The sequence below is a fragment of the Chionomys nivalis genome, chromosome 23 (genome assembly GCF_950005125.1).
Source record: "Chionomys nivalis chromosome 23, mChiNiv1.1, whole genome shotgun sequence".
NCBI classification, from domain to species: Eukaryota; Metazoa; Chordata; class Mammalia; order Rodentia; family Cricetidae; genus Chionomys; species Chionomys nivalis.
Genome location: NC_080108.1, coordinates 48,769,227 through 48,784,155, shown reverse-complemented (window position 1 = coordinate 48,784,155; position 14,929 = coordinate 48,769,227). Strand labels below are relative to the sequence as shown.

At 42.7% G+C, this 14,929-nt stretch overlaps 1 protein-coding gene across 1 annotated transcript in view; it reads right to left on the bottom strand.

The window, feature by feature from the left end:
• Positions 1 to 8,111, bottom strand: part of LOC130865461 (gamma-tubulin complex component 5) — an 82,319-nt gene extending 74,208 nt beyond the window's left edge. The window contains exons 1-6 of the mRNA XM_057756522.1: positions 7,966 to 8,111; positions 6,531 to 6,584; positions 6,326 to 6,434; positions 4,815 to 4,911; positions 3,959 to 4,038; positions 2,002 to 2,137 (exon numbers count right to left, since the gene is read on the bottom strand). Of these exons, the coding sequence (XP_057612505.1) occupies positions 2,002 to 2,137; positions 3,959 to 4,038; positions 4,815 to 4,911; positions 6,326 to 6,434; positions 6,531 to 6,584; positions 7,966 to 8,111 (622 nt within the window). The remainder of the gene's footprint in view (positions 1 to 2,001; positions 2,138 to 3,958; positions 4,039 to 4,814; positions 4,912 to 6,325; positions 6,435 to 6,530; positions 6,585 to 7,965) is intronic.
• Positions 8,112 to 14,929: the final 6,818 nt, after the last annotated feature.

Sequence of the window (14,929 nt, the reverse complement as noted above, 5' to 3'; positions counted from 1 at the left end):
TTTTTAAGATTTTAAATTTTATTTATGTGCATGTATATTTGTGTATATATGTTTATATGTGCATGTGTGAGTGAGTATGTGTGTGCACACATGCATCTACAGTACCCAGGGAAGCTTGAAGAGGGTGCTGGATTCTGTGGAGCTAGATTACAGGTGTTGTGAGCAGTTCACTGGATGCTTAGAACTCAGGTCCTCTGGAAGAGCAGCAAGCTCTATTAAGTAAGTGCTCAGCCACTTCTTCAGTGGCTCAAATTCACATTTGATTTTTTTTTTTTTAAAAAAAGAACAGTTTCTCTTTTTATCTAAGTCAGAAGAGTAAAAGCTATTTGCCAAATGTCTAAGGCCTAAGAACTGACACCTGATGTGGGAGGTCCTTCTGTATATTTGCAGCTCTTATTGGTTAACAAATACACCTGCTTTGGCCTATGGCAAGGCAGAATATAGTCAGGCTGGAAGAGATATAGAGAATAGGCAAATGTAGCTACCCAAGGGAAGGACAAGCTGAGACCTTACCAGTAGGCCACATCCTTGTGGCAATACACAGATTAATAGAAATGGGTTAATTTAAGATGTAAGAGTTACTTAAGAAGCTTGAGATAATAGGACAAACAGTGTTGTAATTAATAAAGTTTTGTGTGATTATTTGGGTCCGGATGGCTGGGAAACAAACAAGCAGTTTCCGTTTACAGACACAAAAAAGAGCTCTGGGGAAGAGGGCAACAGATAGGAAACCCAGATGAAGCTAGGCATGATGGTATACTTCTCTAATCCCAGCACTCAGGAGGAGGAGGGACGAGGATGGGCTCAAGTTACAAAGAGACCCTAGCTAGAAACAACCTAAACTCCAGTGGAACAAGTACACAATAGCAGTTATCAAGAAATACACAGAAAAGTCACCAAGTACATGAACTTTAAATAACCAGTCAGAGGAGCAGACCTAATCCAACACTTAGGAGACTAAGGGGGCAGGAACGTGGATCACAGCCAAATTCTCACACAAGTCCAGACTGTGCAGGTAACTTGAGGTCTATCAAAAGGGAACATGAGAGGAGATCATGAAACTGCACCTTCCACACTTCAGGAAGCTTAAGAACAGAGGAAGGAAAGTCCCATACCAATGTGGGCGAGTCTCAGGAGAGAGACCTAAGGAAAGGTCAGAGACAAGTTACTGGTAATCATGGAATTTAACACACCAGCCAACATGTTTCACAACGCAGAAACAATGGCACATATGGACAGCAAACACATTAGAACAAGTGTTAAAACTAGCTGACAGGAAAGAGGAAATAAAACTGGGAATCAGAGAAAAGCTGACAAGATATGTACAATAGGATGACATTATAATCTTCCAGTTTCCTAGAATTTCTACCAATTCATGTTGCTCACTGACAAAAAGATAAGCATTCAAGTAAAACATAAACTCTCCTCTTTCTCCTCTTGCTGAGAGAGGTTTCACAATAACAACAAAGAGAATATTCAGACTAGGCAGTTAGAACTACTTCTGAAAACCTGTCTTTCAGAGCTGGAACGAGGACTCAGTGGTTAAGGACACTGGCTACACTTGCAGAGGACCCGAGTGACCCCCAGCACCCATACGGTGAATCACAACCATCTGTAACTCCAGTTCTAGGGGCTCTGATACCCTCCTCTGACCTCTGGATACCAGGCATGCACATAGTACACAGAGGAACAAGGAACACCTCCACATAAAATAATAACAAAAATTTAGAAAAACCCTACATTCTACATTTCATAGTGCTGTTTTTCTTATTTGAAGTGATATAAGGGATAAAAGCTACAGTGCTACTTCTTAGGGATGCACTTAAGACAGTTTAGGGTTTCTTTAACAATGTCAGGGCTTATCAACAGCCTCATCAATGCTGTCAGTCTTAAACCTGCTACTTATCAGGGCTATCAACAGTCTCAACAACACCAGCAGTCTTAAACCTGTCACTTGAGACCTCTAGTGAGACGAAACCAGCCCTCAGCCATGTAGAATACCTTCCCAGGCGACTTGACGTCCTCCCTTTCTGCTGGGGTCTTGTTCCTCCAATGGGGTCCTGTCTACCTGTATCCCTGAGTCTTCTCTGCTCAAGGGCTGCTGTGCGTCTTCATCACCACTGTCTTCAGACCAGTTCTGAGTGAAGGAGAAAGAGATCTTGAGGCTGTGGCAATTACAGTGACTTAGTTGTAAAAACAATGAACAGTTCCATAGAGAAGCAAAAGCCAAATAAAATTTTGTCTTTTCAAAGTTCCCATAATGGGAATAGAATAGTTTGAGGTGATAAAAATCAAGACTGAAGTATGACATCTACATGTATGTGAGTAGTGCAGATGAAGGCGAATCTCAGAACAGAGACCTAGCGAGACTAACAGGTGACAAGGAAGGACAGAGTGCAAATGAAAGTGTCCGTGAGTCAGTCACGAAGACTACAGAAAACTCAATTTTTCCTAGTTTGAACTTCATCAGTTTTACTTTTTTGTGGATATGTGAATTCAAATTTCTGAGACTAGAAATAGCAAGAAATAATTCTGAATTCTAAAGAATTCAGCATGCACTATTTCTTTGAGGCAGTGTCTATGAGAGTAAGTTTTGCTTTTCAATTTTCTTGACCAATAGTACAGTACAGCAGGAACTAACGTGATCAGTCACTGGGTACAGCTATTCCTTGACCTACAGTACAGCAGGAACTAACGTGATCAGTCATTGGGTACAGCTATTCCTTGACCTACAGTACAGCAGGAACTAACGTGATCAGTCACTGGGTACAGCTATTCCTTGACCTACATACAGTACAGTAGGAACTAAACGTGGTCAGTCACTGGGTACAGTTATTCCTTGACCTACAGTACAGCAGGAACTAAACGTGATCAGTCACTGGGTACAGCTATTCCTTGACCTACAGTACAGCAGGAACTAACGTGATCAGTCACTGGGTACAGCTATTCCTTGACCTACATACAGTACAGTAGGAACTAAACGTGGTCAGTCACTGGGTACAGTTATTCCTTGACCTACAGTACAGCAGGAACTAAACGTGATCAGTCACTGGGTACAGCTATTCCTTGACCTACAGTACAGCAGGAACTAATGTGATCAGTCACTGGGTACAGCTATTCCTTGACCTACATACAGTACAGTAGGAACTAAACGTGGTCAGTCACTGGGTACAGTTATTCCTTGACCTACAGTACAGCAGGAACTAAACGTGATCAGTCACTGGGTACAGCTATTCCTTGACCTACAGTACAGCAGGAACTAACGTGATCAGTCACTGGGTACAGCTATTCTTTGACCTACAGTACAGCAGGAACTAAACGTGATCAGTCACTGGGTACAGCTATTCTTTGAGGAACTAAACGTGATCAGTCACTGGGTACAGTTATTCTTTGAGGAACTAAACGTGATCAGTCACTGGGTACAGCTATTCTTTGAGGAACTAAACGTGATCAGTCACTGGGTACATTCATTGCACTGACCTATCTACATTTTTCTGTTCTATAGAAGGGTACTGTAACCTGAGAAGTTTTCTTTTTTTCTTCTGTTTAAAAACACACCAAATAGCTCTACTACAGTATTACATAATCTGTAAGTGTATTGACATACATTGATTTGGCCCAAAATCCTAATAAATCTTCCATAGTTAATTTTTAAAGCATGACTTTATTAAACTTTACTCAGAGACACTGAGTATTATGCACACACACGAATGAGCTGCTCACCATGGCTCACATGTGCAGGTCAGAGGACAATTTGCACAAGTTGCTTCTCTCCATCCAACTCAGGTGTTCAGGTTTGGCACTAAGGTTTACCTGAGAAGCCAAACTCACTGGCTTAGTGAAGAGAAGTCCTGTTTAAATAGCATGTTCTATGGCAGAGAGACACACTAAGACTACTGCTGCCTAATGGGCATGTACTTACAATATAATGTGCAGTGTCAAAACCACAGCCACTTACTGGTGTGTCGACATCTGGACCAAGGCCAATCTCTTCACCTTCCATCAAGTATTTCCCCCAGTCAAAATCATCTTTCTTTTCTAAAATTTAACAAAGGAACCTCATTAGCTTTATCATAAATATCTGGCAAAAAAAACAAACAAACAAACAAAATCCTAAGCATCACAAAACTACAGGAAAAGAAATCTACATGAAACTCAAAATACCTTCAAAAAACCATGTTAACAAATATTGAGACACTTCTGACTGGGGCAGTGTCTGATGTTTGCCTCGCATGCACGAAGCCATAGGCTGGCTCTTTAATGCTGCATTAGCTGGGCACAGCAGCGAACTCCTGTAATCCTTGAACTTAAGGAAATTCAAGGCCACCCTTGCCTACATAGTGAGCATGAAGCCAGTTTGGTGTGTGTGAAACTTTGTCTTAAAAAGGAAAAAAAGAAAGAAAAAAGATAGAAACAATAAATCCAAATTTAACGTATCTTTTATCACTTCAATTAATTCACCATAAAAAGTTCTACCTGCATGTATGCCTTTATGTCAGAAAAGGGCACCAAATCTCATTACAGATGGTTGTGAACCACCTTGTGGCTGCTGAGAATCGAACTCAGGACCTCAGGAAGAGCAGTCAGTGTTCATAACCACTGAGCCATCTCTCCAAGCACACAGAGCTTACATTTTAAGTGAAATTTTGCAAGTCCATCCAAAGCAACAGAAATAATTTAATTTCCCAATTTTAAAATTTTTTGGTTTTCAAGATAGGGCTTCTCTGTGTAGCTCTGCCAAGGATTTTCTACAACTTTCAATAAAAATCCAAACAATTACTAGGAAATGAATCACTCTGTGTCTGATAACATACCCACTTCTTTGTCTCTTGGCGTCTCCACATAGCTGCTGTTGGAAGGAGAATCAGACAGACACAGGAGGAGGGACAGTATGGAATAATGGGTATCCGTCTGTAAAAAGAAAGTGAGGATGGCTCGTGAGCATTTCTCAGAGTAGACCCAGCAGGAGAGAGTAATTTACATTTGCACTTTCCTTGTTTCAAAAAACATGAGTTACCATCCAATAAATTCTTATCTCTAAACGTTCTTCACAGTCCAAATGTTTACACAGATATGAAATCTAAATGGCATTAAGTCTGGTTCTCTATTTCTTTTCTTTTCTTTTTGGTTTTCCATGACAGAAATTTTCTGTGTAATATCTCTGGCTCTGGCTGTCCTCAAACATGCTTTGTAGATCAGGTGGGTCTTGAACTCAGAGATCTGCCTGCCTCTGCCTCCCAGGTGCTGGAATTAAAGGACTGTACACTATCACTGCCTTAGGAGTATTGCCAGCAGGCTGACCATGTTCCAGTGGAAGGCCACACACCCACGACTATACAGACAGCACAACTAGATTTGATGGGGGGATTCAGATGGCTAAGCAGTTAAGAGCACTGACTGCTCTTCCAGAGGACCTGGGTTCAGTTTGCAGCACCCACATGGCAACAACAAGATCTGACACCCTCACACAGACATACATCAGGCAAAACACCAATGCACATGATATAAAACTAAACAAATTATTTTTAAAAATTCGCTTTGATGGGTTAAAATAAAATAGGACACAAAATTGGGTGGGTAGGGAAGAAGGAATGAATCTGGGAGGATTTGGTGTGGGGTGAACATGGTCAAAACTCATTGTAGGAAATTCTCAAAAGACATAGTAAACACCACCAACAACAAAAATAAGGGAGAGCATGCAAGAACACACAAACACAAACACACACAACCTCACTCTAGCAAACAAATGATGCAATCTCAATTTCACCAACCAAGACTCACTTAACATTCTGAGACAGTACAGCATTAGGTAGTTTTGTCTTGGGTGAGCCTTACAGAGTAAACTCACACCAACTCAAGGCACAGTCTATCACATACGTGCTCGTTTCTGCTCTATTCACCTCCACAGTCTCTCATGACTGCAGTCTATATTTGTAAATGGTAATAAACCGCAACAATGAAAATACCAGACTTTGAAATTCTAAGAGTTCTTGTAGCAAATCACCGCACCTAAGGGAGACCTTGGGGCTCCTGACATTTGGGATGTAGCAGGTGCTATCTGAAAAGTTTAAGGCAACCAGGCAATGATGTAAGCTATGCCAACCGCGTATTTCATAACTGCAGCAAATACCAAGTGAGAAGAGCAAACAAGAGCACGTTGCTCACTTCACAGCAACTAACAACAGCTAACTTGTTCCAGCCAGGGGATGTCTGGAAGAGATGCCGAGCTGATGATAACCGCACCATAGAGAACAAACACAGCATGGAAAGAACGAACACAGCACAGAGCACACGCCTGAAGGAGAGCACACACCTGAAGGCTCACCTTTGTTTTCTCCACACCAGGGAGTGGCGCATTGAGAAACTCTGTGGTTATTCTCTTCCAACTAGCAGCTTTGCCGAGGTCAGAATGAATGGTGAATTTTTCATAAATCCTAAAATATTTTTTTAAAAATCAACTGATAGCAAAGGATCTTGATGAAAACACACTAATGAATGAATATATGCAGATATACAAAGACTCAACATACCCTTCTATTGTTTTTTGTATCTTGTGACTGTTGACATCCAAGAAACGATGAAATCTGGTAAAGATAAATGCAATTTTTAATGCCAGTTCTGCTTTATAGCTCATGCATGCTTGAGCCATAGCTCTCTGTATTCCTACACACGCCCGATACTCCTCACAACCCTGTTCTCCAGATCCCACGTTCAGTATAACAAAGTTTCCTAGGGTTTTTGATAGGTCTTGTTATGTGGCTCGGCACTCACTGGGAAGCTAAGGATAGCCTGCAACTCACAGCAATCCTCCTGCCTGAGCCACCCGAGTGCTGCAATGACAGGCATGCATCATTATGCCTGGCTTTTCTTTGTCTTTTCAATATAAGAGAGAAGTCCTGTGGAAGTCTTAACACCCATCCTCTGAGTAATGTCGTGTTTTAAACACACAAAATGAAATACAAAGAAAAGCAAGCATATTCAAGTACAATTACCAAATATTTAAAAAGCTTTGGTAAGGATCTGGAGAGATGGCTCAGAGGTTAGGAGCTCTTGCCATTCTTCCGGGAGACCCAGTTTCCATTCACAGTACCCACAACTGTCTACAACTCCAGTTCCAAGGCAGCTACCTTCTTCTGGTCTCCACGGGCACCTGGCACACACATGGCAATGGCACACACACACACGCATGTACATAAAGGCAAATCACTCATACACATAAACAATAGAACCTAAACATCAGCAGTGGGATCAAAGACTGTCGTTAATGTAATAATAAAGAACACTTGGGAATAACCTTAAGTAGTTGTAATACAACGTGAAAGACACCTTTTCTCCTGGTGACAGATATGCTTTTGCTACTGCTTGTTATACCATGCAACATCTTAATTTTTTCCCAACTCAAACATGAACACCTGTCTCCTGCCGCTAGAAGTATGAGGAAAAATTGCTAAAGACACAATTACTTTTTGAGTTCCATGACTTATGAATCATTATAGGTTACAACTAAAAATTGCACTTGTGATTTTGGACACTTGGCATGCTTTCCATGAACCTGAGAGCTCTGTATCCTCGCAAACTAGGAAGATACTCATGTCTAGGCTTATAAATCAAGATCGCAGACTTTGACAAACTGTTCCGTGTTCAAGGAGAATTTTACTGGGCATGCTACGTGTTGCTCGGTAGTAGAGCCTGAGTTTGTTTTATGCGAAAGGAGGACACAGAATCGGGGAAATCTGCAAGCGGCCTGAGCAAGAAGAGGGGAGTTGCTGAGACTTAACATTCATTTTCTCAGCAATTAAAAAAATACTTTTGATGTGCAGTGAGAGCGGAATCAATCAACAGCTGACTCCGTTTTCAAAGCACGTTTCTCGCAGGGGCACTTCGGAGAGACCGAGGCACAGCAGCAGCCGGAGGCTCCCAGGAGGCCGCACCCCCGCCCGCCCGCCCGCAGCCGCGACCCCACACCTGAAGTTGGACCACACGAAGTCCAGCGCCAGTCGGAAGTTGGGGTCCGCCTGGTCCCGCAGGCCAGTGACCCGCCGGACGAGCTCACACACATCGCGCTCCAGCAATCGGTCCATTCGGCTCCCGGAAGCCCAAGGCCGGGCCATGCCAGCCACCTGCCTATCAGGAGTCTCCGCGGCCCGGCGGCTGCTCTCGCGAGACTTCCGGCTCAGGCGGCCCCGACGACGCCGGAAGTGTGCCGGCGGGAGTCCCTGCAGCCGCCGTGCCGGGCTCTGGGGTGAAGCGGTACTGGCTTGCAGCAGCGTCTCGGCTTGCGGGATGCAGTGCGTCCCTGTGCGGTGAGGATGTGTGCTCTTTCTGCTTGCACGTTGGGAAATTAATGTCCTTAGGGTTTTTAACGTTATTTCTTATGATCACTGTATTTAATAAGGGTCTCTGGATAGCCGTAATTCATGCTTTGCGTTCTGACGTATTCTGAGGGCAACCGGGTTTCCATTTCAGTGTACGGTTCCCATCATATTTCGAGAGAAATAAATAAAAATTATTTACTTACTCATGCTCTGAGCTTCGGTTTCTCCGCCAGATGATCCAAATTGGGTTCTCAGTGCCACCCATTAAAATATACGGTTCTGATTAGACCAGGGACACGGTTAAAACAGAAATAGGATCCGTTTATTACAGGGGTTCTCACCCTTCCTAAAGCTGGGACCCTTTAATGCAGCTCATCATGTTGTGGTGAGCCCAACCAAAAACTTATTTCATTGCGATTTCATAACTGTAATCCTGCTTCTGTAAGGAATCATCATGTAAATTATCTGATAGGTGATCCCTATCAGAGGAAGGACTAAGGTACCTCGAATTGTATAATACAGGTTTTTCCACACACACTGCGCATTGCCCTAAGAGGCTTTTGACTTCATTCTGCTGCTAGGTAGACCCAGAAAAATCATCATTGCACAATCACCCCATCAAGCAACGGCTGTTAACTTATCCCTGGGAATAGAGAGGGAGCCACCCTGTGAGTCCAATGGGGGAGAATTGGAACTGTGAGGGCACATGGCATAGTCCTACCGTATCATGTAAACCAGGCCCAAGGTCTTATCAGACACTAGATGGAGAAAAGCAAAGCATATCCCTCCCTCCCATGGACCCCATAAAGTGACAAATTCTGACATTGTGGAAAGACACAGCACACACACTCAGGACTCAGTCTTTGTTTTGTAAAGATCGGATGGGGAAGATTCCAGTCTCCCTAACTTTGGCTTTATTCTTGTATTAATTTGGATGCTACCATCTCCAGGCTTTACTCTCTTATCCGCATCCCCAGCTCTGCTCCCAAAACTTCTTTGGGGCATTTGTCTTAGTCGGGGTTTCTATTGCTGTGAAGGGACACCATGGCCCTGGCAACTCTTATGAAGAGGAAAAGCATTTAATTGAGGTTGCTTAAAATTTAGAGGCTAATCCGTTATCATCATGGTGGGATACGGTAGGGTGCAGGCGTTTATGGTGCTGGAGATGAGAGTTCTACATTTTGCAGGCTATAGGAAGTGAACTGTCTCACTGGATGTGGCTGGAGCATATATGAGACCTCAAAACCCTCTGCCACAGTGAAAAACTTCCTTCAGCAAGGCCACAACTCCTAATAGTGCCTCTCCCTTTTGGGGGCCGTTTTCTTTCAAACTATACAGCATTAAAAGGGTGAATCCTTGCCTAGGAAGGACCATAAGGCAGTTTCTTATGGATTTTCTACAGTAGTTGACCGGAATCAGTCAGCAGTACAGGTTTGGTTTGAAATTGTCTTGTGTCTATAAAGACACAGATTTTAAGCTAGAGTTAGGAGAAGTCTGTCTCTGTCTCTTTGAAGAACAAAGAGATGTAAGGCCTACCTGAAGCAGGGGGTGAGGCCAGCACAGTGGCTGCCTCAGGAAGAGGAGCATCAGACCCAGGCACTGTTAGGCTCCTTGAAGATCAGTCACTATGGGTTACTTCTGGAACCCTAACACCAACATGCCCCATAAATGACTCTGCTGCTGTCCATCCCTTACCCCATTATCCTTCCCTGTGGGTGACATTTTCTGCACAATGAAAATGGGGTCCTCTTTGACCACACCCAAGAGTTTTCCTTGACACTGTGGATGTTGGCGAGGGTGGGGTAAGCGACAAACAATGGGGTGGAGTGCTTGAAAAAAGACCACATGATGATGGACAATATAGGGACAGCAACAGACCCCTGGTGTTGCGTTTTCAGGGGACCTGGAGTGGAGACTAACTCTTGCTACTGTAGGGGGAAATATTTTCTGTGTAGGCAATGGCTCTGTTTCCATGCATTTATTGCAAATCCTCCATGTTATGATAAGAGGGCAAGTCGGGACCTTGGCTGGTAAGGGACACATATGGCATACAAATAGACCTTGAGTGTGGAGTTTACTGAGACAAAGGGAATGGGGAGGAAAGAGGGAATGGGAGGGGGAGAGAAAGAAGAAGAGAGAGACAGAGAAGGACAGAATGCTGCCTCCTCAGACGAAAGAAAGGTGAGCAGGAAGACAGCAGGAGTAGGCAGGGCTTGTCTCTTAAAGGGACAGAGTACTGTCTGCCAGACGTGAGGCAGGGCGCAGGGCTTGATGCACTGTGGCAGGTACCCAAGGAGCAGAGCCAGTGGTGTGCCTCAGTGCTAATAGTCATGCAGTTCAAAATTCTCTTGACTTTTTTCTTCTGCTTTATACTCTATAAACATGAGATTTAGCTTCACAATTTATAGCTGTCTGAATCTGTGTGTGTGAAATCTTTTATTGAAATATTGTCTACAATTGCTTGAATTCATGGACTAGTTTTTGAATAATGGATGCTTTGATTATGTTATATCTTTTAGTTCATTGACATGCTGTAACATATCATGTATATTATGATATCATGTACATGTATAATGTTAAATAGAATTCACGTTGATTTCCTTGGATTCCTCCATTTCAACAATTCTTAGGTATGTAAGGTCATTGTTGTTGGTTTTTTCTGTTTCTTTGTTTTGTTTTTCAGGAGAGGGTTTCTTTGTCAAGCCTACTATTTAGATCAGGCTGTCCTTAAACTCACAGAAATCCACCTGCCTCGGATCTCTGTGAGTTCGAGACCAGCCTGGTCTACAAGAGCTAGTTCCAGGACAGGCTCCAAAACCACAGAGAAACCCTGTCTCGAAAAACCAAAAAAAAAAAAAAAAAAAAATCCACCTGCCTCTGCCTCTTGAGTGCTGGGATTAAAGGCATGAGCCACCACCAAGGCTATAAGTCTATTATTGCCTTCAAAAATTTTCTTTGATTTGAGACCCTGGAGCACTTGAGAGGGGAGAGCAGGCACAACCCTAGTCGAGAAGTTATTTCCAATCGAAAACAACTTATAAAGGAAAGTATAATTTTCTTCAATAGTTTCTCACAGGGTATATAAGCTAACCCCTTAAGGGCAGGCCCCGTGCTCACCAGCTGACAGCCAACTCAAACTGAACTCTGATTTTTTTGGAGATTTTTCTCATATTGCTTTGCTTGAGCATTTTTAACTTTAGTAGTCCTTTTCTTGTATATAATGATTTCCAGTTTTGTATTTTTATGTATTTTTTATGTGTGTGTTTCTCATACCTTTGTTTTTAAAAATTCAGGCTAGTTTGCTTTATTAGCCTGCTTGTTTTCTGAAGAGAAAGAGAAAGAAGGCATGGGGTTAGATGGGGAGGGAGGTGGAGAGCATCTGGAGGAGGTGAGGGAGGGAAAACCATGATCAGAATATACTGTATGAACATTTTTTTAAAGAAAAAAATGTAGGGACATAGCCCCACCCATTGGGGGCATGTTCGCCTCGGGCTAATGTTTACGGATAAATCTGCCGGGCGTGAGCCCAGCAGGCCTTTTCTTTTGCTCCGCTTTTCCGGTACACCGCGGGAACCTGTGGTCCTGTAAGTCTATTTCCTTATTAAAGCTGTATATATCTATATAATCTGTCTACATTCATTTGCGCCGCCACATTTGGTGTCCCAACGTCCGGCTATTTTGCCCCCGACCCGGCACAGGGGGGGCGCAAGCTCCACCTTTCCCGGCTAGTTGCCTGAGCTCAGGAAGGCGATTTACAGCGCGCTCCCTGCTCGCTTTCCCTTCCCCCACTCCAGGCCACTACAGTCGCAGAGCAGCGACCCCCCACAGAGCAGTTAATAGCTCCCTGCTTCTTCCAAACCCTCACTGCCTGATTTAAGTGAAGCACCCGAGGTTTTGAAGTAAAAGCCACCAAACCCCTTCCCTTAACAGGCAGTACAATAATTTTTGTTTTGAGTTAATTGTTTCAGACCGGCTCTGGCTTAGACCACGTGGACTCAGGTGCATTTCTTTAGCCACCACTGGCAGGAAAACTTCATTACAGGTACATAATTTTCTTTTATAAATAAGAAAAATGTCTGAAAACATTACCATTCAAGACTTTAACAGCCTTTTCAGTTGTACCATGTGGGAGATTTTACAAGAAGTGTCTGTCAGCCCACAGATATGGATCTTTCTGGGATTCGTAGTTTTCCTTGGTACTGTATGGTTTGATAATAGAAATATGATAAAGTCTTTACGAGACGAGGTTGAACGTTTAAAAACAATTGAGAATGACAACAATCTTCTCAAAAATCAGTTTGAAGTTCTCCAGGCAGAGAACAGATCTTTGTTTAACACAACTCGACAAACTGAAAAAAATTTAGAAGAGGTACAGGCTGATGTTAAGGAGAAATTCATTACTATGGAAGAGGGAACAGCTGATTTGGATCGTAAGCTTCAGTCCCTTTCTGAAACATTAACGGCTGATATTAAGGAGAAATTCATTACTGTGGAAGAAGGAACAGCTGATTTGGATCGTAAGCTTCAGTCCCTTTCAGTAGGAACAGAAACATTAACTGAGAGAATCAAAACTGCTGAATGTGACAATCGGATTTTGTCTAAAGCTTATGACAGATTGACAGAAAGATTATCTATACAAGAAGGCACGGTATATGCTATAAAACTTATGTCCAAAGATGAGACATTATCTCTAATGGACAAACTTCATACTTTAGAATCCTCAATGAAGGCTTTAGAACATAATTCTGGACAGGAGATTCAGACATTAAAGAAGGCAATGGTGAATAGAATTGAAAAGATTGAGGAATTTCTAAATTCTGAGGAAGAAGAGCAAGAGGTAGAAAGGCATATTTTAACTAAATCTGTGGGTAAATCCCTCCGGGACAATTCCCACAAAGCTCTACCTACAGTTCTACCTGCCTTTCCAGTTGTAACAACTGAGAAAGTAGTTGGTTCCAGAAACCCTAGGGTCATCAAGGAAGATACATGGGAACCTGTCCGTATGAATGATCTCAAAGAAATTAAACAGGCTGTAATGACTTTTGGAATGAATGCCTCTTTTGTTAAAGAGATGCTAAGATCTTGGGCCACGACGAATAGGGTCACGCCCAATGACTGGTTTCAACTGAGCTCTGCTGTCCTTGAGAGTGGAACGCAATTGAAATGGAAATGCTTATTCAGGCAAGAGGCTAGACTTTTAGAACAGCAGGAAAGAGCAAAGGGAATTGAGATTTCCATAGATCAAATTTTGGGAGAGGGGCTATTTTCTGAGCCTCAGGAACAAGCTAATTTGGATGAAAACATACTCTCCGTGTGTACTACAGCAGCCTTAAGGGCTTGGGACAGGGTGCAAGACCCAGGACAGAGGATGGAATCATTTGTCAGAGTTAAACAGGGTCAGAGAGAACCCTTTAGTGACTTTTTACAAAGAATAACTAAAGCTGTACAAATAGGGATATCTGACCCAGAAGCAAGACGTATAATGATCGAGACTTTGGCTTATGAAAATGCAAATGTGGAATGCAAAAGGATTTTGGGACCTTTAAAGCTCAGATCAGCGCCATTAGAAGAATGGGTCTTGCATACACTAGATGTTGATACATTTGACTATGGCACTGAAGCATGGGTAGAAGAAGCAATTTCCAATGGTAAAAGGAGACATCAGAATACCAAATGTTTTAATTGTGGCAAAATGGGTCATATGAAAAGGAATTGTAGACAACGGATTTTCAGAAATAATAATAATGCATCTTCTAGAAATAACAGAAATAGGAGGACTCAGCCTTCAGGTTTATGTAGAAGATGTGGAAAGGGCAGACACTGGACGAATGAGTGCAGGTCTACAAGAGATAGACAAGGCAACCTGATACAGACGGGAAACGTGAGAAGGGGGGCCTCACAGGCCCCCATGGCAAACATGGTTCAGTCATTTCCAGTTACTACAGAGAACGTGACTCGTCAGGACAATTAGAAAGCCCCATGCCTACTGTTACAAGCAATAATGATCAGAAAGATGAGTTCCGTGTGTTTTGGCAAACTTCTATAAATGACCAAAGACCAAAGCTGAGAGTGTGTGTAAATGGCATTTTTATTACTGGCCTGCTGGACACAGGTGCGGATGTAAGTATCATTACCCCAGAATCTTGGCATCCATATTGGCCTCTTCAGAATGTAAATGTTCAGCTCCTGGGAATTGGAACCCTATCTCGAGTAAGGCAGAGCACGAGATGGGTTGAATGTATAGGTACAGAGGGACAAATAAGAAAATTAAGGCCATATGTAGCCAATATTGCAATGAATTTATGGGGTCGTGACCTATTACAACAATGGAATACCCAAATTAACATTCCTGCTACTTCTAGAGCCTATATTTCTGGGGATAATATTAAAAGATATTACAAACGGAGAAAACCGGCCATTCGGGCTGTACAAGAACAAGCAATTGATGTCCCTTCAGAGATACCAATAGCCTTGCCTTTAAAATGGTTGACTGAGAAACCAATATGGACAAAGCAATGGCCTTTAGCTGAGGAAAAGTTACAGGCTTTAGAACAGTTGGTACAAGAGCAATTAGATGCTGGACATATAGAAGAATCTACCAGCCCTTGGAATTC